The sequence below is a fragment of the Empidonax traillii genome, unplaced genomic scaffold (genome assembly GCF_003031625.1).
Source record: "Empidonax traillii isolate 1590-97213 ecotype Southwest subspecies unplaced genomic scaffold, ASM303162v1 scaffold1405:size211071, whole genome shotgun sequence".
In the NCBI taxonomy this organism is placed as follows: domain Eukaryota; kingdom Metazoa; phylum Chordata; class Aves; order Passeriformes; family Tyrannidae; genus Empidonax; species Empidonax traillii.
In genome coordinates, this window is record NW_020956598.1 from 50,653 (window position 1) to 78,095 (window position 27,443).

Here is a 27,443-nt window from a genome sequence, read left to right on the forward strand (position 1 = left end):
AAAAAAAAAAAAAAAAAAAAAAAAAAAAAAAAAAAAAAAAAAAAAAAAAAAAAAAGACAAATTACAAAAGCCCAAAACCAAAATACACATCTCTGAAAAACTCTTAAGAGTACCAGCTCTGGATTAGGACATAATAGGATTGCTCAAAGCAAGTAATTAGGGTTAATTAATTTTTTTTTCCTTTCTTAAAAATAGTTGCATTTTGAATATAAGTTTTATTCTGTAAAATAGTTTCAAATTCTTACACATATGGCAAGGTTTGTGCAAAATTTCAAGTCAGGTACTTCAGAGCCTTTAGACATTAAACAGAACTCAATAAATACAAGTAATACAATAAAAGTTTAAAATATTAATTAAAATGCAAGTTGTGCAACCTCAACATAGGTGTTATGGACCCCATATTCCCAGAGGCTCCCCATTTATCAATTCGTAAGAGCCTGCACTGGAAGGTTCTGCACAAGTATCCTTTGCACTGCGTTCCAAGAATCTACCCGGTAATGTGTCTATTCAACACAATAAAAACATACCACAATCCTTTAACAAATGATGATGTTTAAGCGAGAAGACTCGTTTCACCCTGTGAAATCTGCCTAATGTCAGTGAACAGTGAAAACGGGATAAATAAAGAACAGAGCAACTTCAGATTACAGCAAAACGAAAACAACACAACCCACCCAACCCATCAGATTAAATAACATTAAATATGTCAGTCTTGAGATAATGATAAATACAAGGATTTTTGCATAGGCCTCTGGAATACAGAGTCAGAATTATGGCCAATAAAACATCTGCTAGTAAGTCTAACTTTCCACCACTCTGACCTAACGATTACTCAGAACCAAGAAGTTAAACAGAACAGCAATTTCATTGTCTAGTAACTCAAAGAAATGGAGGTAAGAAATAACTTCTGCCATCCTGAAATAGATAGTGCAGCATTCTGGCATTTGTGGTCACCACAGACTTCAGAATTTGCTTAATTACTAAGGTCGCAATACAATCTTTATTACAGACCTACGGGAAGATAGAACACTCTCAAGAGCAACTGCACAGCTCACAACATCAGCTGCAGAACGTAGCAGGGCGGAGTGTGCGAACCCTGAAAAAGAAGATGCTGTTTTGAACGTGGACTCTGGATTTGCAGGTCCAGCAGGCTCAAAGGCAGTCACGACACGGGGAGTGGTTGGCTGTATGGCATCGTTCGGTGAGATGTAGGTACGTCCTCAGTGCGTCTTTGGTTTAGGGAGGCGGGAATGCCGACTGGAGGGCACGCTGTCCCCAGAATGCAAACTGGTGGGGTGTGTCTGCACGTTTTCCTTTCTCTGTACCAGTGGCTTTGGGATGTTAGACTTCAAAGAGGTGTTCTGAGGCTCTAGAGACACTGGTGTGGATTTCTGACTGCTCACTTGCTTAGCTCTAACAAAGGACATAGTTGGCGGGCGAAGTTTAGACACTTTCTGACTCTGTTTACCCTTCAGGTTATCCTGACCAGATGTTGGCTGTAGCTGAGTTGAACTACTTAGTGGTAGAAGCTCACGTTCCTTGGAAGCAGCGGAATGATTTGCAGATCGTATGAGAACGGCCATTGTAGGAGGCACTAAAGCATTTGGGGGCTTTGCGATTCTTAAAGTCTTTGGCCGAGAAGCCTGGTTTGTGAACGAGGGCTGACCTTTCACAGGTAATTCAGTCTGCACCTCTCTGGCATCAGCTCGTGTAGAGGCCTGAAAACAGGGACGTGATGGCAATGTACCTTTATTACTCACCACCTCTCTAGGGTTTTCAGTGTTTTTATTTTTCAAATTGTCCAAATATGATGCATTTTCATAGTTTTCATTTTCTTTCACGTTTAACTGTAGGCTTGTTAAAGAGTTTACATCATTCAGGCTATTTGGGAGAGAGACATTTGCAGCATTTGGATTCTGATGATTGCTACTTTCATGCAGATCATGTTTAGGATATTCACTGTGGGCCTCGATATGTGGCATTTTTACTAGTTTTCCCTGGGCGAGGTCTGTGGAACTGGGAAGGCTGCTGGAAGGCTGTAGTACTTGAGGCTGTTAAAGAGAAAATAATACAAGAACGTATTAGGCCAAGAAGACACCAGATAACATTCTGAACCCAACGTGTGCTGACCGGATGCTTGGTAAGGGCTGTACATTTGGTTTTTTAAATCAAAACTTTGACTTCGGCAAAACAGGATGGTTCATGGGACACACACAAATGGGACTTGTAACTTAAGGGGAAAAAAAATATACCAGCACTGAAATAAACTACAACATAAAGACAAAAAAGGAAACCAATAAGCTTTAAAAAGAAACATGAGAAGGCATGGTTGATGGTTTCACCTAAATCTGCAGGACAGATCGCTGGTGCCGATCAGTTCTCACTGAAGTGCTCGAAACACCACCACGGCTATCAGGCTGTATCCATCTTTTAATTTCTGTTCAGGGCATACTGAAGTTAACTATCCCAACCCTTTTACTGCGCAGGCAGGAAAGGTGTTTAATGGACCACATGAATTTACAGGGCACTTTTCTTGCCTTACTGAGGCCAGAAAATTTGATGCAACTACGTGGTAATCAGGCTACTGACTAGGTTTGGGGAACTGTTTTATCTGGAATTGATTTCAAATGGGCTGATAAAGGAAAAGAGTACATGTGAAACTAGAGATCACATACTACTACACTGATAACCAAGGGACAAAGATAACTGAATGAAGATTTTACATTTGATCAGAAGTTACAATCTGATCAGACATGCATCAGACAAGAGCACTCCCAGTACCTTCTCTGGGTCATTTCTATTCTCCTTGCTCTTCCCTGTAAAAAGACTTAAAAGATCAATGTGTGCACTAACTTCACAATCACATTCTAGACCTGAAAACCTGGACAGAGATCTTGGAAGCATTATTAAAACTTCTGCAATTCATGGCAAAACCTATTAAAACTTAAACTACAGTTTAAGCAGGTTTGGATGATTTTCTCATTTTCTTTAAAAGGAGGGGAACGGAACTACTATAAAGTTGTCATCACTCAGCTACTTGAATTCTTAGCAATTGACAGATTGCATGTACACAGTAAAAAGACTTATTCTGGTTGTTTACTAGAGAAATAGAGTCAACAAAAAAGAAGCAATGTTTTGTGTTTGAGAGATTTGACTAAAAGCGTCACTTCAGTCACTTCCTCAAATTGTTCACAACTTCCAAATGAGGAAATCCAATTTTTTGTCCCGTCTTTTTAGCTCTTCTTAGAATCAGCAGCAAGAACGCGAAGACAGCTGTGCATTCCCCACTCCTGTTGCATTTCTAGGGTCGTAACACATCTCAGGATTCTTTAAACTTTTCATCTTTTCCCTGGCAGGATTTCTACTGACAACTGAATCCTCAAAACTCCTCACAAAAAATTTTTAATGGTAATGTGAGAAAAATCAAAGTTTCTCAATCTATTTTTTATTTACTAGAAGTGTTTCCCTTTAGAATATACTGGTTTTACCTGTAAGCAAAGGCAAAATCTAAGCTGAACCAGTGACACCAGTGAGAGGTATGTAAATGTAAATATCCTGAGCTGTCTAATCCCAATTTTTTTTGAAACATGGAGAAGATTAAAAGAAAAAAAAAAAAAAAAAAAGCAGCCTCCAAAATGGTGTCAAATGAGTACCAAAACATTATACCTTACATGACCCAAAACTAGCTTAACTTTATGAATCCTTCTTAACCACGTGATCCTAAATGAAGGAAGTACTCAACACAAGGAATAATTCAATATATTGAGTTAAAGCTTAAATGAAATTAATCCTGCAGATATTTTTGTTATTTTCCAGTGTTTATGTAATGGGTTTCAGGAGTTATTGTCCTTCCAGCCTAGGAGCTGACAGGCAGATGTTAGCCAAAATTATTTACCGATTTGAGATCTCATCTGTAAAAACAGAACTGCTAATAATGAAGGCAGAAACTAAAGCAATATATACCTGACTCCCATACAAATACTTAAATCAAATTTTCTAATTCTACTTGCATAAAAAATTAAAACACTTTTAGTAAAAACTTAAGTGTCAAATATGGAAATATAATTGTCAGAAACCCTTTTCCCCTCACCTAGAAAGCGTTTCTAAATGCCAGTCTTCAAAAACACAGACAAATATCTAATCTGAGCATTACAAATCCTAATTTTATATCAAATAATCCTAGTTATACTAATCAACAAAATGGAAAAAGGTATAAGTTACAGAAGAAACTAAACTTGTATGAAAGGCTGAGTTAAACACAAACACATCTGAAACAGAGCAAAGCAGCAAGCTTTCAATAATGTTATTTCAAGTTCTTTTGACAAATACTAGGTAGTATTGGAGCTTTTCCCTTTGGGCAATTTTGCACTTTACACATAAAAATAGTCAAACACATGTTTTACTCATTACCCTTCATAACCTAAACAAGTCTAAGCAGCTTAATACACAGAAAGTTAGCGATTCAAAGGTGGAAAACAGCTACATGCTCTGAATTATGACACTAAAGCTCTGGTATCATCTTTGTGAAGTTGTTTTAGAAACACTGGGGTTTAATTTTGTATTTCTACTCTAGCTCTGTCCAATCACCATTAGAGATTTTAATCTTTTCAAATTGCTACATACACATTCAAGATGACACTGAAAGCAGCAAAATGCCACTTGTACAATATGCAAGTAACAGTTCATGAGGTATCCTCACACTGACAACTGCACTACTGTCACCCACAGCTCATAGTTTTGTCTTCTACATGTTTTCCTTTTCTAAAGGAAGTCTTAGCAATTATGTTACTAGTAAAAAAAAAGAAGAAAAACAAAAAAACCAATAAACAATAAACAAACCCAAGCCAGCTGTAGGACTGGTACTTGGTGAATTCCATCACAAGAAGGAAAAGATAAAGAAGCATTCTACCTTCCAGGCATAGTATTTTATTTCATGGAACTCTTTTAAAAAGGGTTGCCATCTGCACGCTTTGACTGCACTTCTGGCACTATTTTTGGGGTGGGACAGATCCCATGACTGCCATGCTAACCAGACTTCTTCTTGTGTCCCACAAAGAAAACGTGCAGGGAGACAAACACCTGCATTCCTCTGGGATGCTCCTACCATACAAATTTGGACTTTAACATTTCAAGTACAATTTAACTGAAGAAAATTAGTTTTCCCCAGCCTGAAAGTCCATTACTGGAACAGGCTCCCCAAGGCAGCAGTCACAGCACCAAGCCTGCCAGAGTTCAAGAAGTGTTTGGATGACACTCTCAGGCACATGGTGTGACTCTTGGGGATGGTCCTGTGCAGGATTAAGGATTGATCCCTGTGGGTCCTTTCAAACTCAGCATATTCTGGGATTAGACAAAATGCTTTGTGCACGTGCTCCTTTCTGTACAAAGAAACTGACTTCTCTGAACTGGTGAGAGCCTCAAAACCTTGCAAATATTGATGCACTAATCAAAATTACTGAGTTACACTCCCTACCTCATTAGCTTAGGAGATTTTCCTATTACTTCTATCAAGTAAAAATGGCTGTTACATCATCCAGAGAAAAATTACATCCATGATGAGGATTGCAATTACTGCTCAGTTATCAAACTACTGAAATCGTATTAGCTTTGTGTTGGAAAACGGAAACAGGTATGTTGTACTCATAAAGAAGTTAAATCAACATGGTCATGACAGGGGTATTCATCCAATATCATTATTTGAAAATTCCCTTCAGTTTTGCTTTGCTTATCTTGGTCTGCAACTCAATTCCCTGTGCAACACCTCTGTAGAATGAAAAAAAGGCATTTTCTCCCTGCAGTATCTTGAGGAACAAGGGAAGTGATGCAATGAAAAATCTGAGAACTGCATGCACATCTCCCACAGACATGCATCATGCACAGGGCAAAGGAAAAACCCAACAGTGAGAATGCGTGAGGAGGAGACGGGAATAAATCTAAAGTTGTACTGTACCACGCTTTATCACAGAAGTAATGGACTAACTCCTCAACTCCTTGCCAATGGCATAATGGGAAAGCAGAGACAAGAAAAAGACAAGGACAATGATGTCAGAGGACCAAGACAAAACAATGAGCAATTGCCATGACACAACTGCAACTTTTCACCATTTCAATTGAAATTACCAGGTCCCCCCTCGGTTTTTAATCCTCCTTCAAGAAACAAAGGTAGCAATAGTGTTTAAGTAATGCAGTACAAAAAATACTTATAGCAGGACCTGCATGGAATACCTTTGCTCTTATAACTTCAAGTTCTTTAGCACAGTTCATCTCTTACACTCCAAATACTGTAACTAGAATTTGTGGGTATCATTACAACTGTAAACATCAGAAATACTTGCATCCACGCACATACATCGTAGATTTCTAACAGTAAAAAACAATGTCATAAGAACACTGCATTACATTTTTGGATCATGTTGCCCACGCTGTCATCTTTCTACCAACTCACAAGTTGGAAGAGACTCCCAGCTCCCAAAGTTTCTTTTTGGAGAGGGGCAGGGGGGAAGAGACACGAACAGTGCTACATAATTTTTTCATTTCCTCATCAGTTCTGACACCCCTCATCTCACTGCCTTGGCACAGAATAAGCTGTCATTTCACATGAAGGCCTGTGCAGGTACAACCCTACTGAAGGGCTGCACTGGAAAGCCTCTCATTTTCTACCTCTGGAAAACGTCAAGATTTCACACCTTAAATCTGAAGCATTTGCCAACACCTTAATTTTCAACCTTTTTTTTTCCCCCCTCCCTTTTACGTAGCTATATTATATGTGCAGTTCAACATTGTAAAATAGGATTCTGCAGTAAGGAGTATGACTTCAAAGAACGATACAAAACAACCCTAATGTGTTTTTTTTAAACCACCACTCATCACAGCATGAGAGTAGTAAAATAATCAGTATTATGGTAAAGCACTATTTTTTTCTGCATAGTCTGTATAGAAATCCCAACTTAGAAAGACTGTCTTTCTCAAAGAAAAAGTATCCAAAATAATATATCATTACATCGAGGCAGGTATTTCATCCATAATTACAGACACATTTGCAACAAGCACACAAATATGACCATATGCAAAATTAGGTTTTGTTTGCAAACATACTTCATTAGGTACAAGAGACATTTCTCTTGTAGTTGAATCTGCAAGTACCTAATCTGGGAAAAGGGAGTTTTACCTCAAAAGACATTTCTTCATAAAGCTGAACACTTAACTCTCAGAGTAAAAGTAATTACATATAAAAGACAGTAATGTAATGATTCCAGGACATTTTAATAATTTGTCACTTTCTTAACATGAGTCACATAACTTCCCTGCTAACGCTCTGAAGCAGCTTTGTTCTCCTAACACAAACACTTTGTACACCCTACAAAGAACCTGAATTGGTTAATAAAGGTTTGGGAACATTTCAGTGCCGAGAAACCTTTTTTTAAAAGAAAATGCATGAAAAAGCCCAGCCTGGGCCTGATTTCTAGTCAACGTGCATACAGTAGCTTTCCTACTGGTGACAACAAGCTATGTGTCACCTGCTAGAATTGCTTAGATTACCTTTATTTGTAATGCTTACACATAAAAAGTCAAAATGCTTTTTCCACGAAGTGCACAGTAAGCAGAGATGTGAACAACAGCAATGCTTGAGTAACAGAACCGTTTCCATCAGCGTTTCTGTGTGGAGAAGCACTTGGGACAAGGGGCCTGGAGAAGCTGGAACAATATTCTTGTACTAAAAGATGAGCTCATGACTGGTTCCTTACCAATGTGTATTCTAAGTGTTGTGTTTCTAGAGCTGCATCATTAAAGCTCCAGAATACAAATGGTGAAGTTTTTAATTATATTGAACAAAGTTTGATATTTCATCAAAATATACCCTATAAACAGGAGAAAAATAAAGGACCATTACCCAGGAGTTTAGTTCAAGACACGTGGGAATTACAGGAACAAAAATATATGGGTTTTATTCCTGAAATAACGAAAAATCACGCACTATTATCAAAGTGTTAAGTAATGAAAAGTGCTGAATCGCTTCTAAGGCTAGTGAAACAACATGAAGTTAATAAATGTGGAAGTATTAAAAATTAATTGTCATTAAAACTGAAAAAAACAGATCCAATTCTGAAGTGTGTTGAAGTGCAGTGACATGGTAAGTCCCTAGGGCGCTGCAGCAGCAGGCATATGCTGACACTGTAACTTGTGCTAATAGAGAAGAACCATAAAGCCTACACTGGTGCTGCAATATTACCTGGCAGGGATATATGACCTGTCCTGTACAGCAGGACTGAAATTATATTTAGTTGTTTATGTACTGTAATATGAACAGTTTACACATTTATACCCCTACAATCAATCTGTAGTGCTTGTAAGTGATCTGTGTGTTCATCAGCTATCAGAAACATGCAGTATTCACAGGCATAGATGATATTTTAGGTTCAGGATCCAGAAATTATGAGAGAAGTGCTTGAATTCCAAGTTCTCCAGACAGAAAACACAACTGAGACTACTTCACGTTCCCACCACCTTCTCCATTTTACTGCAGAAGAGCACTAACACTGTCAGTGTTTAAGGTTGTGACACCCAGCTCACCACTCGCCTCGAAACCCCACAGATGGCATTTCTTACCACCTCGAAAACCTGCAACCTAAAACCACTGAAACAAGTGGGAAAGAAGGATACTAGTGAGAGTTCCAGTAATGTTCTACTTTACAGAACTCTTCACACAGTGAAAAATCATTGATTTTGCAAGAATGTCATTAAAAATGTCCAAGAAACCTCATAATTTACACTGTATTTTTATTCCCAGTATTTATCTTCTGATTAAACCTAAGGTTTAATGAAAAAAAACCCTAGGAACACTCCACCAAAGGCAACTCATTTTCCTAAACAATATGTTAATTACAGTTTAGATTATTTAATCAAGGGCCCACTATCATCTGCTTTATTTTCTTTCCTAGTAATTCACAGAATTGAATATATAAGATGTATACTAAAAAAATCCAACCTGCTTTAGTAATAAAAGTTCGCTATGGAATACTGAATAAGAAGCCACTGTTGTTGGTTAAGGAATAAGGCTGGGGCTCAGGATAAGAGATTAGCAAATTTTCTCCACCAGTGAAGCCCCTGTAAAAGTGACACCAGAGGCTCCCACACCATTCTCTGTTCTGACTCTCCAACCACTAAACCCCAACACCATAACATGTATATACTCTTCAGGTCTAAAACTATCTCTTTAAACTGAGTCTCTGCTGATGGGACAGCAAATCAGCCAGGCTGTGCTACTGCTGGCCCTCCACTCGGCAACAGGTGAGACGATCATCAGTTTTAGGGGTTTCACGTTCATTACACACACAGAGTCCCACACTGGACACCACAGGAAAATGAAGCACATCCCTTATTGCACAGAGAAAAGCCCACGAAATAGACTCTGCATTCCTGATGAGTTGTTTAAATGAACATTGTCACAGAAATGCCAAGAGAGTATTTGAAACATGATTTACAAAACATAAGATTTTTGTTTTTCTTGTAATTGAATCAAGTAAGGATTACTGCAACCTGAAATATATGTAACCTTTGTTTTCCAAGGTACAGCTTACTCTTCAGATCTCCACTGGCCCTGGAAATCTTACCTTGTTTCCACAATTTTACTTTTTCCTTTATTTCTTGTCCAAATACACTCTTGGGCTTTGCTAGGCAAACACTGTAATTCTCAAATTACAGTACATTTACAAAATATAACTTTAGCGTTATGAAGTAGTTATATTTCTTCAAACACTTATCTGCTTATAATGCAATACCAAAGCACAAAATAAGACTTACCATTTCTCTATGTCTACGTAAGCATACAGTTTTAAAATCAGCAATTGTCTTTTGTTTTGCAGATCCAAGCCAAGAGAACAAATGCATCTTACATCAGCCCACATTGTAGCTAGCACATAAGGAATGTTAATAAATCATGCAAGTTGTGCAACAGCCACTTCAATGTACTAAAAGCCTTTTTACAACAAATACCAAGAGAGGAATAAAAAAAAAAAATTAGTTTGAGTGAAGCCATTCTGAAAAGTTAAGAAAACTTCTTGTGAGAGACAATGAAAATGACACTTTCTCACCGACATTTTTACGTACAGCCACGAGGTATTTAGGTAAACACATCCACGTACGCAGGCGTGCAGATGGATGAGCAAACAGGACATACACACAAACAGGAGAGTGCATTATGGCCATGGAAAACAGGGAAAATGCAGCAAGCAAGATTTATGTTAAGACAAGACCGGAAACAAGGGCCTACTCGGGTTTGCCTGAAGAACTGCTGAGGTCTATCAGCATTTAACAACTGTTACAAAGCTATAAAAGTTGGAGCTGCTTTACACTGGCCGAAGGATTGAAGCATGTTGGTTAGCCACAGACTATCGTGTGTGCCTGGAAATCTGCCTGAGAAGAGGAGGATACTACGAGATGAACAGTGCGTGCAAAGGGGAAGCTTCTACTGGAACACGGTGAGGGAGATGAGTGAGAGGTACAGACTCACTCTGTCTGCGGTGCGGTGGAACAGTCCGAGGGATGCCCTGGAATGAGCCCTGCCAGGGAGAGAAGGAGGGAGCAGAATACCCACCCTGTGCAGAAAGAGAGAGGGGGAGAAGTATAATAAAAAAAGAGAACAGGGAAAAAAAACAAGACACCAAAAAGCCACACCATTCTTTTTTTTTCCCCCCACAGAAAGGTATCGTATTTCCCAGTTGTTGTACTTTGTAAAAGCAAATGCTGCACGTTACTGAAGCCCAGAGGAAAAAGGACATAACAATGTCCTAAACTAGTCATAAATCTTATAAAAACCCCTCCATTTTTATTGAATATATATGCACATATTTCTGTCAAAGCTGGTTTTAGGGGAAGAGTATAGAAGCTGAGCTTTTCATGTTAAAAATACATGATAAAAATGTATTTATATAGCTTTCAAAAATAATTTAGAAACACCTCACCAAGCAGTACCTTGCTTAGTTCTAATCTACTGGAAAACCAGTCAGCTTTAGTTTACAACAAAAAAATTTCTAATGCATAGAAACATTTTCTAGCAAGTCCTGGTGCTTTAGAGTCCACTCCTATTTTGACAGTATTATTGAATGTGGAAGAGGAGAGGTGACACAGAACTGTTCTCCTTGTACTTTGTTCTTGGAGCTTTAGTCTTCCATTAAAGGATCAGAGAAGTGTGCACATCTGTGGTGTGCAGGGCTTGCCTGTCAGAGGTCTCAGATCACCACAGGTGTGACACACTGTGGTTGCTGCACTCTCAAAACAAGAAAAAGTCATTTCATGCAGTGTATCACTTCCTCCATACCCTTACCTTTGAAAAATCTATCCAAGCTGCAACTTCCCTCTCAAATAACCATCTTGATTTCCATTTCAGCAGGACAGTCTTTACAACCCCTTTACCATCTGAGCAGCTGAAAAGTGCTTCTATAAGTTCTGGAATACTGGTACTGACAATGACAACTGCCATTGCCTCCTGGCCAACAGCAACTAGCTGTGGCTACCCTTTCGGCCAGGAGGCTTAAGACACTTGAATGAACACCTGTATGAAAGGAAACAAGAAGCCACTTTGCCACTCCTCTCCAGTTTCCCTGCTGCATATCAGCTGCAAATCATACTGACAGGGCTGGACAAACAATAAAGTCTTTTCTGTCCATGCTTCTTTTAAAACAACATTAAATATCACATTTTTTCTATAAATAAATATTCTGCTTTTATTTATCTCAGAAGAATTTTTAACACTTCCCTGATCTTCCAGTTCTCCTAATCTAGTTGGGTTTTATCCACCACTATTCCAAGCTTCAGCACTGCTAAGATGTAACTTCACACATTCATTTAATCAAGTTTTAGAACCAGCTAGCCAGAACACTTAATATAAAACAGGAAATGAAGGAAAAAAAAGTGACAAGATTGCTTTATTCTTCTTCAGAAGCTGAGAAAAAACAATTATTGGAGCAAAATCTAAGGAAAAAAAAAGAAACAAGTTCTTTAATCTGATTATCTCTAGATGGAAATAGTGATTACCTAATATCTTTTTACAGTCCTCCATCAGTGGAGGACAACACAATTTTTAACATCATAGTATTTAGACTCCTAAAACAGTACTAGTTTCAGTCACAAAATACAACAAAATATTATAATGTGTTGCATCAGCTGAATCAGTATTAAATATAAAAATATTCCTGGGAACAAGATTAATCAATCAATGATTGATGAGAAAATGGTCAAAACCTTTGGATTTTCAGAGCATCGTACCAAAGAACACTATATTTTTCAGGCTTGTTCACATTTCATCCTAAATTGTGTCAGGATGGTAGAACAGCAACAAAAAATTTCTTTCCATACTCTAAACATAACTGGACCTCCACAAAGTAAAACGCATATTATCATCAAGCACAAATCCGATTTTGCACAGACTTATCTGAGTTGGCAATGGGCTTCTTCCAGATTTCTTTGAAATTTTTAACACATTAAGAAGGGAGGTGAAAATTTTATATCCTCTCCCTTCCACTCTCTGAAAAGAGAGATTAAGACAAGCACAAGCCAGCTGAGCTACCTAACAGTTATGATACTGCTGTAAAAGCAATGAAATATTTACATGTCTTGATACATTCAAGAAATTTTTAAGCATCCATATTAGCACTTCAAAGCACAGCACCAAGTACAGTCTTCTGAATGATTCTATATGGTATTTTATCATCACTTTGACTGAAGAAGTAAATTAAGAAAGTGCAAGTAACTTCCTTTGGTCTTTTGCCTACTAAGCTGAACTGCTCTCCAGGCATGGTGCTACCCCCTTCTCCCAAATGCCACAGTTTATTCTGCTCAATATAGGCAAATATCAAATAAATGCCAGATATTTGTTTTAAAACAAACAAAAACTCAACAAAAAAAAACCACAAAAATCCCTCAAAAAACCCAAATAAGGACTGTTCAATTGTACATCAAAAAGGTAATCAAAATCAACAACAATTGAACCAAGTAAGAACCAGGAAATACAGCACTGGGAATTTATTAAGTGTTATGGTTTACACTGATTTCACAAATTATAATGGATGTACTGATCCTTTTGATACAGCACATTAAGAGAACGATCTGCAAATAAGCCTACTTTATGAAAAGATTACTTTTAATAGCGTTTATTGTACAAAACTCCAGCAAATTTATCAAGGTTTCTCCTTTAAACAACAATTCACACTTCATCTCCTTATATTAGTCAAATGTTTTCTGAGGTTCCCAGGAGATCCAAAGAAGAGGAAGAAAGAAACACACTAATAAACACATATCCTCAGATGATGGTGCCTCTTCAAAATAAACAGATAATGTGGCAGTTTTCTACTAAATGTAAGAACGAAGAAAAGCCTGAATGGCCATTTATTTTACGCTTGATGATTACAAAGTCTATAAAACTCACAAGCAAGCAATGCTAGAATTGAAAGATGAGAACATGACTTACCTCAGCTTCTATTTAAAAAAAAACAACAAAACCCCCCACATCTGATGGGATTCCTCCGGGTTCTGAAGCAACTCTTTCCACTTACACTTTAATGTTAGACAGAACAGTTCCTCCCCTCGGCTGCTATGTGCATCCAGCTACTTAACTTAAATCCCATTCCTCTCACTTCCCAGATACTGGAATTGTTAAACAGCAAAAGCATCCCCAAAGGGAAGTGAATCACAATTTAAAAAAAAAAAAAATTTTAGGAGACTAAGGAGTTGAAAAATAAGACCAGCTGAAATAAAGCAGCCTATAAACCAGCAAAAATGATGAATGTTCTTCAGAGATCCTGATGAGTTGTACTATTGCTGCCAAATGCTTTAAGAAGTTCAGACTCCGACTGCACTGGGAAAAACTGTTGGCTGTTGTTTGTTTTTTTTAAATGCTACTATGAAGACTTCAAGGCCAGAGTTTTCCATTGCTATGAACAAACCTCAGCCTTAGAACAAGCCATCACATGAACACAAGCAATTGTTCCTACCAGAAAAGGAAAAGAGAAATATTGCTAAGCTATTGCTACACAGTAATTTGAGCCCAACAGCCAAATATTCCAGCTCTTTTCCCAAGGATACCCCAACACCCTAAACTGATACTGCTTTAAACAGTTGTGTTTTTTGCTGCAGAAACACAAAGACCCATTTTTTATCCATAGTACTGGAGCCTCTGAGAACTATGAAGAGGAGATGATTTTGGCTGCATCTCACCTAGCACTGCCAGCTGTCTCATCCAAACTGAGAGCTCCACATCATGAACAAACCTAGAGAGACATACTTCAATGTCAGTGCAGACAAAATGTTTTTGCAACAGACTCCTCCTGCTAGCCTAGCACCCAGAAAGAGATTATGAATGAGCGGTTCTGACATGCAGTAGTCTTTCTGAAAGTATTCAGATAAAAAAAACAAAACCAACCAAACAAACAAAAAACCAACCCCATCTTATATGCTGGTTTACACTAAACCAACAAGAACTGTTTGTGAAGGGTTCAAGTGACCTGTCTTCTGTGGATATGCCTGCCTGTCATGCACAGTCACAGAACAAGACACGGGTGCACAACATGACCACCTAGTTCAGCTTTGGCTCCGTCTCACCAGGAAGGTGTGTAAGAATGGACCAGCAAGCAAACAGCAGAGCACTGGACAATGAGACCAACCAAGGTTGGATGTGCAGATGAATGCTAATATATAAGCACTGGGCTTCAAAACCTGGAAGCTTAAATTCATAGTCATGGAGCTGACACATACAGGAGGTTTAAGGCTAAGATGGAAGGAGGTAGTAAGATCTAAAAGACAAAAGTACACAAAGACAGCCAAGGTATTACAAAGGTTCATCAAAACAACAGGAAAGGCTTTGGAATTATAAGCTGTAACAAAAATCAGATGGAAGGTAAAGAATATTTCGGGGCAAAGGGAGAAGAAAGATGTAGCGAAGAACAAGAACATGCATGTTCCCATGAACACTGACAGGTTCTGTGGTCATTTCACCAGAGGCAAGAATGAACTTGTACAAACATTTGGGAAGCAAAGCTTATTCTCATCACTGTGAGCTGCTCTGATACCAGGGGGAAATACCCAGTTTTTACTGTACACACTCTGTACAGCAGCAGGGAGTGGAAAAGCAACCATGAACTAGGAGGAGTTGTGTTATGCTAAGGAACTGGACCCCAGGGGTCAGACTCTTTTGCAGGTATCTTCAACCAGATTCAGGGCTTTGTAATTTGCTTGCTTGTCTTTTACTTCTCAGCATCTGCAAACAGCCTTTCCAGTTCAAGAAACCAAATCATTTATCAACAAAAACTTGACATCTAACCCCTTTACTCTCAAAGTAAATACCAGTATTTAGTATTACAGAAACAATTCTGCAAAGCCTGCAAGACAACTGTGGCAATGGATGCTCACTTTTTCCTCCTTGCAAGCTGTCCATGAACATTAATTTCTTCAGGTATTTTTTATCTTCTTGCAGGTTTCAGTTATTTTCTTCCATGATAATTAAATGACAGACATAAACTAATTGCAATGAATTCTGCATAAGAGATCTGTAAGAAATCCTTTTAGGAATGTCATGGTCCCCTTTGTCAGTGAATACTTGTAAAAGCCTTTATCCAGAACACAGTTGACCAAAACTAATATACAGTCAGAAGTTACCTCAGTGTTGAGCATCCTTTCAGGACACTGCTTAGAAGAAATGCCATGTCACAGACACAGCAGTTGGGCAATATTTGTAAGAAGTCTAATTTCCAACACACTTCAGCCACTAGGTTTCACTTAATGAGCACCGAGTTTCAAAGATTATTCTAATGTTACCAGACATTTCTAGAAAATGGCCTGTTTTGATGTGATGATGAACTTTGTCTCATAGTGTTCTCCAGAGATTTTTAAAGTACTTTGGGGGGGGGGGTTTAGTGATTTATAGTGATTTATACCACATTATACCATTTTTTTCACGATTTATACCACGTTTAGGACCAAGAAACCTGATTTCTCCTAGTCTATACTTCAAAGTCAAGATCATTAAAGTAAACTGAACAGGAATGTTAATAAAGCAAGACAATTTCTTGAAGAGTGTTTTTGGTTTTTTTTTTTAATAGTGAGAATACATTTTACTCAGATGTCTCCTTGTTTCTATTTATTGTACTCTTACCTCAAGAAAATAAGAGCTGATTGTGTTTCCTTTCCATTACAGGAGACATTTTCTGTCACTGGGTTCTAGATCAAAACTAGTTCTACACATTTATACTTCTATTAAGCCATGCAAGGAAGCATCCAAATGCATGTTAGTAGATGAAGCATTAAACCAGACAGTTGAGGTCTGATCATTAGAACCAAAAGTAGGCTAGAAAAGTAGGCTAAAAGTAGGCTAAAACAAACTATGGTCCTCCTTGAAGAAATCCCACATTAAGGAGCTCCCATCAGTTTCTGCTGGCTTACAGAAACCCTGTAACTTACAAACACGCCAGTGAAGACATTGAAAAAAAAACCACCCCAAAATACACCCAACACATTCTAACCAAAGCTTACGGACAAAAGCTCCTGAGAGGCAGTGAATTTTGAGATCTGGCAATACTTCATGGATTTTCCTACCTTCTTTATCAACTTCATTAAAAAATTGTGCATGTAGATGAAAATGTCGAGATGTTTAGAATGTGCATCTAATGATCATAGGCCTACAGCTATATATGTGTATCATTACATATACCCACACACACAGCCATAAATACAGTAGTTTTTATTTCTTTTAAAGATAATGCCCCTTAACCCAAACTTCCTCCTGACAAAAAACACGTCTTTTTGAACAAAACCACTCAATAACTCAAAAGAAATATACTGACCAACCTGACCAAAACAGACAACTGTGCTGAGTGACTCCTTCTGCTTGAGACAGCAACTCAAATTCCACATCTTCTCCAGCATTTTTGTCTTATCAATTAATACCACAAGTTGCTCAAACTAAAACTTGTGTAGTCAGCAACTAACTTTCCATGATTACTAATCTGTTTCCGAATTCATGTGAAAAATGAGATAGAAAAACAGGAACATGAAAACAATAGGCACTATAACAGTATCAATGCACAAACACATGACATGAACATCACGCACATGAAATTAAAACATAGGAAGAAGAAACAATGCAAGAGCTCAAAAGCTCTGAAGTAAAAGAAACAAATGGGGTAAACAAAGACATGACATGTACATTCTGGAGCAGAGGGGTCAAAGCAAACCAAAAGCTACTTAAGGTTATGATTTTTTTACACTGGGTTCTTATCAGACAGGAGGAGGTTGGAAAGCTTGGATAAAGCTGTTTGCCAGCACATGCTGAACATACAGTGTGGCCATATTTCTACCCTAGCACTAGATATTTAAAAGAGTGATTTTAGAAGGATAGCAGAGGTGATTTGTCTTCACTACAATCTTAAATCAGGTAACTCAATGTAGGGTAGAAACAAAGAAACAAAAAAATCAAACCCATTTTTAGCCTTTTAATAAAATCTCTTGGGTTTTCTAGCTAAAGCAGTAGCTTCAAGATCCAAATTCTACTTGCTGGTGACTGACAAAAGCCTTGTTTTAGATTCAAAGGTAATTCCTTATTATTACATAATATCAAATATGTTGTCCCTCCCCATCTAAAGTGTACTACTACTGTTCCATGGAGAATATAAGTTTTATATAATGGAAGCAAATGTGAACCATGCAACAACATATGGGAATGAAGATGTCTTTTGTCAAAGTGATTTTCACCTGATAATTTTTTTTTAACAAGTTAAATTATTAAAATAAATTATCGAAAAAATATTAAACAATATTAACTTTTGCTTTTACATCTAAGCACTGAAACTCAGAATACACTGTTGCTTTTCTGCAACAAATATGAGAACGCCAACAATGAAAATCTGATCAGGAAAAAACCCTAAGATACACCTATGACTTTCAAGTCAGGATATAAGAAAATATTTGAAGTATGACTAGATACACAGCTTGGACTGACTGTAACTTAAATAGCACAAAGGTTGATTATTAAATTTAATTACTTAATTTAAAAGAAATGTTTGTAACAAACATTTAAATAAAAGCGCTGCTGAAGAATGCAAGGGATGCTCTGCAGGAAGGATTCTACTCCCACATACAGCACAGAATCTCTTAAAAAAGGACACCTTGCGTGGCAGCAAAAGTATTAGAAGTGGGAAATGAAGTGCAGGTGGAGGTAACCGGGAAGGAAGGCACACAGTACTCACAGAACTCCTCCTCCACGAGGTTTGTGTGAATTTATCAGCGTATGCGCGCGATGCCCCTGCAGGTTTTTGACTCTCCTTCTGGCAGTTACATCTAGCGGCCTTGATCACCCCCAAAAAGAGAAAAAGAAAAAAGAATTACAGATTAACCAACTAAGCCTCCTGAAAAGTACAGCCAAGGCCCAGTGTTCAAACATCATGCATTATATGACTGTAGAGCACAATATGATTAAACTGAGGAAATACTATTTACAGCACTGCACAACTGCTGCTTTTCCCAAAGTGTATTTACAAGTACTCCAGAATAAATGTTGACTTCTGGAAAGAGTGATCTGGGATTCTCTTCTTTAAACAGCAGAGCAGAAAGCCCAATCTTTTCTGTTTCAGAGGGAATGATCAAAACTAGACAGGGAGAAGATGAAGACCACAGGTCAGCTCCAGTGCACATGGGTACAAAAGCACACTCTAGACATTTCATTAGAGCTTATCATCACACAACGCTGTCTCCAACTATGATAAATAAATATGGTGTGAACCTCTTGGCATCTCATCTACCCCACCTGTAAGATCTTGCTGTGGTTTTAAATGGCTTGAACATGTGAGGTTATTTTACAAGAATTATCACAGCAGGTGGATTTACCAGAATTTACACGTGGCAAAATCCAAACTCAGAACAAAACCAAAAAGGCACATGTGACTTTTGCTTGAGGCCTTGTGTCTTCCTGAACCTAATTTATTATGAAAGTGTTCCCATAACTTGTCCTTATTTGGCCAATTTAATCTGACTATTCAACATATTTTTTATTGGGTTTTTTTTTTATTGTTTTTTGTTTTTTTTTTTTAAAAAAAAAAAAAAAAAAAAAAAAAAAAAAAAAAAAAAAAAAAAAAAAGAATCAACTTTGAATACTAACTTGCTAAGGTTTAAACTCTATGGTGCCATTTTCTATTAAACCAACAGAGAGTAGAGGAATGGAGAAGGATAAAAAAAAACCCAACTTCAATAATGGTAAGCTCAATACTTGTTAATTTTTAAAATACTTTAAACATGGCCTTACCTTTGCCCATTGTTAGTTTTGAGCAGCTTCTAGAATTTAATGCTCAAAACAGTTTTGGAAATGAAATACTTTTCATAGTGGTATAAACATTCTTGCTTAGTGCTACACATACAAATCATGACTAGTCTACAGAATTAAAGATTTCAGGAGCACAACTGAAAACACACTGGGACATGTAGAATCAGTCTGCTGGAACTGAACCTCTACAGACTCAGGAGCCAGGTGGGTCCAAATAGAACCGAAACCTTCCTTTGTTATAATGAAAGTGCAGGAAAAAAGTTAGTTGTGTAGCTGCCTTGAAGCCTTCACCGGAATTGCCTGGTAAAGTTCCACTCTGCACGGCACATTTGGGATTTTGCGAAACTTTCAGCATTATACTCACAAGCTGATGCTCTAATTGGCTGATTGTTTCATCCTTTTTCTTCAGTTCATCTTTGAGCTGCCTGATCTCATTCAGCAGATCATCCATCTGCAATAGAACAGTGGGCACTATCAGGTTTTCTGTAAGGACTACACAGTCTAACTCCATATCCCTACAGAACATACTACATCAAGTGTGCATGGAGGACTGGCAGTAACAGCACATGCTTTCCACCTCCCATTCTCATGGAAAGATGGGCTGTAGGCACACAGACTACACAGTGAAGAGGTTTGATTGGACCATTATATATTAATATTATGCAAAGTCCTGAGACAAAAAAAAAAAAAAAAAAAAAAAGGTAAATACGCAAGAGTGAATTTTTTAAAAACTCATTTTAACAACTGAAAAAAAGGAAGTGTATAAACATTCATTAGGTTTGCATTTAAACAGAAGAAAGAATCGACAAGCAGTACTTCAGAGTGACATACAATTTTGGTATGTTTTTTAAACAAACAGGTTTGTATCTCTATTTCTGTAGAGTCAATCAGTGTCATTTACCTTAAAAGTTGACTCAGGTTCCTGTGGTTCCGGACTTGATGGAACTGAGAGGTTGATGTCCTGGAGCGACACATTTTCATCACTCTACCAGAGAGCAAAACAAGAACACAAGCTTGAATTACTTGCTGAAACAGCTCCATTGTAAACTTACTTTCAAGGATGGAGATACATTAGGTCTCTGCAAAACCTGTTACAGTGCCTGACTTCTCTTACCCCTAATTTCCCCCTTTTTTCCCTGATAGGAAAACTTTCCTTGAGCATGTGCACAGCACACGAAAAATGAAAAAAAAAAAAAAAATCACAAAACAAGACCAACCATTTCAAGCAAAAGTACCTTGCATGGCTTTTAAAAGCTGTGTACCTCTGGTATACTTTTTATTGCCATTAAAAAGCAAGTAAGTGGAGCAATAAAACATTCCACAACAGCAGATTAAGGCCTAATTACAAAGAAGGTTAGTATGTCACAGTCTCTGGTGATCTAAATCAGCCCTATGATATACCTGACTCATTCACTGGCAAAGCAGGAACTAAGTTCATTTGCATCAATTCCCTTACTGCTGCCTTAATTATCTCAATACACATGTAAAGAACACAGGGCAACTGAAAAAAACCCAGTTCTAACTGTCAGTGGAAACTCAAGCCTCCCATTTGAACACATGCTAGGATTAATCTATGAAACTTGGCTTGAGGTACATAGGCTGAAATATGTAAACTGATGGAGGATTAACGCTGCAGACTTCCACACTTAACGAGCTATGTAGGATAGTCTTCAGTTACAGATTATTTTAACTTGATATAAATTTATTTATATATTTTTATATACGTATATTTTTTTTTCACATGCAATGTTTAATCCAAGAATATAACACGCTAATTTAAGAAATAGGTCAAGTAATTGGGTAGTGACTGATCATTTCACAGTCCTTTTCTTGTTGCTCATTACAGAAAGCTATTTGAACCACTACCTTCTAGAATGATTTTCAGCTCTATCACACGCACTGGAAAGTTTTTGTGGGACTTAAGTCAACAGCACACACTTCAGCTTCTGTCCAGTTTTGGGGGATCCCGATGTAAACTGAGGTAACCACACACCTCAAGACATGTTTTCAAGAGGCTTATAAAATTACAGCAAACCTGAAGTCAGAATCCATTAGAAAATACTCAGGCAAGACTTGGAAAACCATCCTAAATTTACTAATAGCTGCATAAAGGGAGCAGGCGGTTGTGGTGCAAAAAATCCACACACACATTCTCATCACTTTTCGAATATTCCAGGACGAGAAGCTTGCTCTGAGAAAACCTTTATGCTAACTTTTGAAGACAAGTATGAAGTTATGTAATTGCACACCCCAGTAACATTTCAGTATTTATCTGCATAGTGCCTACACGGCAAATCCAGAGGAATGTCTATAAAGTTTTTCAGTCGTGGCTATCAGAGTAACCTGGTTTCATGCTGAATATTACTTCAGCTTCATATTCCTTTGCAAAAGTTATCTGCTGAGAAAATTAATACCATCTCAGTTTTCTTACAAAGCAACTGATCTTGTTTTAAGACAAGAGAGATTAAGATACAATTTAAGTGTACCTGTAGGCAAGTTATGTAACAATTACTTGTTCCCCACTGTCAGGCACTTTATTTCTCTGGACAAATAATTTGCTACATGTCAAACATTTTTACAAACCTGCTCCCAAACGTTACAGTCTAACTGAAGCTCCTGATTAAAGTATCATATCTTCATCTGCCATTTTTAATCCATCTCAAGAAACGTGAGCTCATGGGAATAACTCTTCATGATGGCTGTCACAGGTACACTGCAACTCATCCAAGGACAGTCCCAAACTGAACCTGTACCTGTGAGTGGCTGTACCTACCATGCTCTCATGGCAATATTTTCCAAGTGTGAAAGCTTTAGGATGAATGACACCAAAACCCCTGTGCTTGCTTCACCTTACAAATTCCCAAAGAACTCATTTATTGCTTTTTGTAAACTGAATTGTAAATGCTGATTTTTACTTAGCGACAGATTATTTTTTATGAATATGTACATTATCAGACACAAGTATTTAATAAAGAACAGACTAAAAAATCCTCGCTACCTTTCCAACCTACTGTGCTGATTACTCCCACCAGCAGTTTACCTACCATGGATTGTGGGGCTTTGAGCACTGCAGTTTTTCTGCTGATATTTAGTGCAGCAGCTCAAAAATGCCACATTTGCTTCTATTTTCTTCTACCCTCTCAATAGTTAAATGTTCTCATTTTATGCTGTTTATTTCAAAAATCAAAAATTAACACAAAAAATCAAGCTCTGTGACTCAGTACAGCATAACAGTCCTGGGAACATATTTGAACATCATAAACATGCACCTCTATACAGCACAAAGCTGTTCTCACTGCCTGTCCTTCCCAGCTTCCCTTTTTTCCTTGCTTTCTTTGGGTGATATTACTTGCAGGCTTTAGTTAAAAGCACATGTAAAAAAAAAAAAAGAAAAACTACAGAACATCTAAAAGAATAAAAGAAACAAGATAAATGGTATCCTCTCTCAGAAGAAACCTTAAAGCTGAAAGACAAAGGGTAATCTCGTTACACTAACATATTTCAAGTTCTTCTGTTACAAAAATCAACCCATTTGCACTTTCAGCAATTATCTTGTGGTTCCCTAACAGCATATGTTGCCTTTTAATACACAGAATTTTAAAATACACTAAGATTATACTAATAATTTCATCTTGAGAATTATTTACATAATTTTACATTACAGCACCTAGAGTTTAATAAGTTGAAAAATGCTAAACAAATGCTTCTGAGGTTTACTAAATTTTTATTAAGGTCTAGCTTTCAATTCTCAATTCAAAGTTTCCTTCAGTATGAATTACTCATTTGAACAGCAAAGATGGGTTAACTGTCCATCAGGCAGAGGGTGCTGTTCACCTGCTGACTACTTGGCGCTTCAAGTGCAGTTCCATTCAGGTATCACTACAAACCACTGTCATGTAGTTTCCACTGCCCACTGTCAAATGCTGTTATTGTGACTGCAACAGTTAACCAACTGCTGAAACCTACAGTTTTTCAGTTTGATTTTGCTATTGTTTGTTAATTTTTTTTTGGTTCTGTTTCTTTCAAGCACAGTTAAATCACTGAGGAGAACTATCTGTGGCTAAGAAAAAAAAAAGTAATTGTAGGGGTAATTTATACAACTTAATACCTGACACCAAGAAGTTTTTGCATTTCATAAGTCTGCTTCTTCCTTATCATCAGGCTTCTTATAAACAAAGATAAATCTCTCTTACAGATCTCATCAGATGCAAAAAGAAAAGAACACAATGAATATGTATTTCAAAGGTACACAAGCGACTCACTGATCTAACTGTACTGATGCATTTCAGTTTTGCACTCCATGGTTCACCTTCTCATTCACACCTCTTCATACAAACGTGCTGCTCATATCTGATATGTTACAGTGAAGATATGTGCTTGAAAAATATTCCATTCATGAAAGGTAAATTGAAAAGAAATATTTTTTTATAAATCTTGCTTCTCACATTAAAAAGGGCTTCACAGACCTCACAGTTCGTTGAACCATTTCATGTTTCAGTCCTCCCTAAATCAGCAGTCAAGGCTGACCTGAGATAACAGAGGGTGGTTGCAAGGCACTGCTGCTGCCAGTCTTGAAGGAAGTTATTACAGAGGATGGTCAGTCCTAACTTAGATCAAAGGCTCCAGGGCATTAGAAAAAGAACAACCTTACTTATAACTGTATTTACACATCAGCTCTGTAGCCTCAACCCAGAGCAGCAAGTTTATGAAATTAATTGAGGAGGAGGAGGAAGAACCTTTTAAGATCAGAAGAAAACTTATTTCCTATTAAGCATGCAGATGAAGTACCTTAGTCCATGTTTAAGAGGCATTAACATTTACATGTCAATTATTACCATAATTAGACTTCAAAAGCATTTTCTTTCTTGCAATACAAAGGTAGCACTCCAGTTAAGTATTAAAGAGAGAACATTCACCTGCAGTACATCTCCCTGTAAATCATTACAACTGCACTTAGCGCAAGAAGAATCTACATTTTTCACTCCATATAAGCAGCTCAACATTACTGGAAAGTCAGAGAAGGTTTTACTCACTACCGTGAAAATTTTTCAGAACTCTGCAGGAGAGAGAGTCCTGTTCCTGATTGCACTGTTTGAAGATGCAGGGATTTGGCAGTATGTGAGGAGTAAGCAGACAGCACGTGTACTGCTGGCATTGTTATCCTGGCCACATGGAGTTCAGAAAAGGCTGTATTACTCAAATAACTATTTGTTTTTCCAAGCAGAACTGGGAACGCAACACCAAGCCCATGCTGCTGGTAATACTCAAGGTAATTTATATTTTAGAATTTATATAGACTGTGAGCTACAGTCACAGCAATGAATCCAGTACAGCACATTAAGTCTCCCTAGGACTCTGCTAGGTACACATTCATTACATGCTGTGCTCTACACTAAGTCACACTACAGATGATTAGATAATTGTATAAAACTGGATTTAATTACTAACTCTTCCTATTTCACTATAACTGTTCCTGTGAGACCTCATGCCTAAGTCCTGACTACAGCTCTATTTCTACCCATTCAAATTAAATATTATTGCTGAATGTCATAACTGCAGAAAGGCAAGACATACACTTAAGTGTATAATGTTGGTGAAGCTAATAGAAGAACTTCTGCTTCCTTATTAGAGCTGGAGCTTGAAAGCTGCTGACTTTGTACCTTGGTTTTTTATATTTTGCAGGAAGAGATCTGTCATACCACCCAGGCTGAGATCAAGTCCTAGTTCAGAGTTCAGAATGCTAAAGTTCAACTCATTACTTTCAAAACTGTACTTCTGTTATTTACAAGAAGTTGATAAAAAGTTACAAAATTTTTACTCATTCCTGTTACTACGGAGCTCGTTGTTTACAGTAAAAATTTAACACTTTATGTAATGAAAAGGTATTTCATACAAGTTTTGCCCTAATTGTTTAGTAAATAAAGGTAGTAAAGGTCTAAAGTTTTCCACTCTGCAGCAGGCTAATTTACTTTTACAGTACTATTAATACTGTTTGATTAAAAGACTGGATAATACACAGGGGAGTAGAATAAACATTCAGAAGTCCGCTGATGAGTTTTTGAAGCAGTGAGTCAAAATAGGGTTAGGTCAGGTCAGGAAAATAGAAGTATGCATGACAAAGTTTAAGGAGAAGAGGGATACCTGTTATTACTAAATTCACTGCTACGGTTTACTTTGTGCATTTAAGTTCTTCCAAAAAACTTTATCTGAGCTTTTGAAGGTGAGGTTTTGTTCTACAACCTTTTTGGAAAGTCTGGCTATTATAAACTAGATCAAGATTTTAAATATGATCATCTGCAGGGCCACACACAATTTGGCTATAATGTGGATGCCTTTACACAATGAATTACACACACAACATCTATCAAGTTGCCTAATTGTCCTTGTGTTACAGGGATTAAAAGCTCTAGATAAAAAGTTCCCTGCCATCTCTGTATTAACTGCATGCTTGGGGCTGTTGGGGACACAGTTTATGCAGTCCACCACTCAGACACTGGGTTCCAAGAACACACCTTCCCTCCGACAATACATTATTTTTGTGACAATTGTTTTTCCACCGACAGAACCAGAAACACATAGAAATACACCTCAGTTACCAGGGGATGCAAATGCTCACATTTCTAAAAGGCACAGTCACACCTTTGAATTAGCTTCAAGGTTGATTTGCTTTTTGTTTTGCTATGTTTTGTTTTAGTGTCTTACTTTTAAGGTACAAACTTCTTTTCATTGCATTATCCTATTAGAAAAGCAGTAAATCTATTATTAAAAGAGAACATCATACAAATACTTCCCAATGCTAATCCACATATGCCTCCAAAGACGGTCTCATGGACTGTTCATTATTTTCATGGTAACAAAGGAATTTTTGTAGCTCAAATGTCATACTTCTGCTGAGTCATTTAGCAGTTTACTCCCACTACTTGCTACGGTTTGAGGTAAAATGAAAAAGCTCCTTAAAAGCTTATGACAATTCATAAAATAGGAAGGTTAAATTTGAACACTTCCAGTAGAGATGACCCAGTAGGATTTGCTAAGCTTCTTGTCAAAACACACAGACAGGATGAAAAGAATGAGGAAAACAAAGCCTTAAGAAAAAGTCCTTAGCATTAACTTGCAAAATGCAAGTTTGATCAGTGGGATCAATTTTAATATTTTTTAATTTTTTTGTAACTCCCAGCTTTTTCGGATCTCAGTGAATAAAAGCTGGTCTTCACATCCATTGATACTCTTTTTTAACTTGACATTCCCTCTGAGAAGTAAGGTAACAGTATTTAATGCTGTTTGCAGTCAGTATAGCACTCAGAAAGCAGAAAAAGTACTATCTGAAATGGCAATAAAAAGGCACACTTTCCTGAACGCTGTAATTCAACGTAGAAATCAAATGTCAGTAGCCTAATAAGACCAAAAAAAAAAAGAAAATCATAAGAAAAACATAAGCCCACCTAGGATCACTCTGAAATATACTTTACTGCTTTTCTTCCATTTAAGCAGCTCACCTGGTGCAGTAACCTCTTCAGCTTCAGCAGCTGAGTTTTGACAGCTGTGCAGTCCTGGACCATGTGCCGCAGGGTCATTTCATCCAGCATCACAGTGTTCTCCGGCAAACCCACCAGCTGTCGAGGAGCCTGGTACAGGTTGGGTGCTCCGTAGCTTTCCAAGTGACCAACAGGAGACTCCCGGTAGTTCGATCCCCTGAGAAAGAAATTCAAAACATAAAAACACAGCAGTGCCAAAGCAGAGTTAGGAAGCATTTAGTAAAAAAAGGAAGGCCTTATGTAACATGGGCTATACTTACATACTGTGGCAGAAAATAAATACATCGGAAAATGTCAATGCCATTTCACTTAAATGCAGGGCTTTCGTTTCCACTTGTGGAGACCTCTCGCAGACTAACAACTACAGTACCCTCAAACCAGTTCAGTCATCAAGATTTCTACAAACTGTCATTCAATCCTAGAAGTACTATCAAATTACATTTAATTTACCAACAAATTAAAGAGTGACAAACTGTCCGAACTTAATAATATGCAAGTAGTAAGACACTGGAACATAAAAGGTATTTTTATGAAGCATTTACAGTATCACATCAACACAAGTAACAAGTATTTGGAATAAAGCAATTGTTACAAGCCTCAGTGAT

At 37.5% G+C, this 27,443-nt stretch overlaps 1 protein-coding gene across 7 annotated transcripts in view; it reads right to left on the minus strand.

The window, feature by feature from the left end:
- Positions 1-27,443, minus strand: part of CCSER2 (coiled-coil serine rich protein 2) — a 61,158-nt gene that overhangs the window by 1,755 nt on the left and 31,960 nt on the right. For 2 of the 7 annotated variants that reach the window (XM_027907140.1, XM_027907138.1), the window contains exons 7-13: positions 26,800-26,995; positions 20,205-20,288; positions 19,668-19,754; positions 18,234-18,332; positions 10,511-10,595; positions 5,951-5,990; positions 1,877-2,051 (exon numbers count right to left, since the gene is read on the minus strand). In XM_027907140.1, coding sequence (XP_027762941.1) covers positions 1,988-2,051; positions 5,951-5,990; positions 10,511-10,595; positions 18,234-18,332; positions 19,668-19,754; positions 20,205-20,288; positions 26,800-26,995 — 655 coding nt within the window. In that variant the 3' untranslated portion in view covers positions 1,877-1,987. Of the gene's footprint in view, positions 1-29; positions 2,052-5,950; positions 5,991-10,510; positions 10,596-18,233; positions 18,333-19,667; positions 19,755-20,204; positions 20,289-26,799; positions 26,996-27,443 lie in introns of those variants that run through there. The other 5 variants (XM_027907137.1, XM_027907136.1, XM_027907139.1 and 2 more) reach the window with 4 other exon arrangements.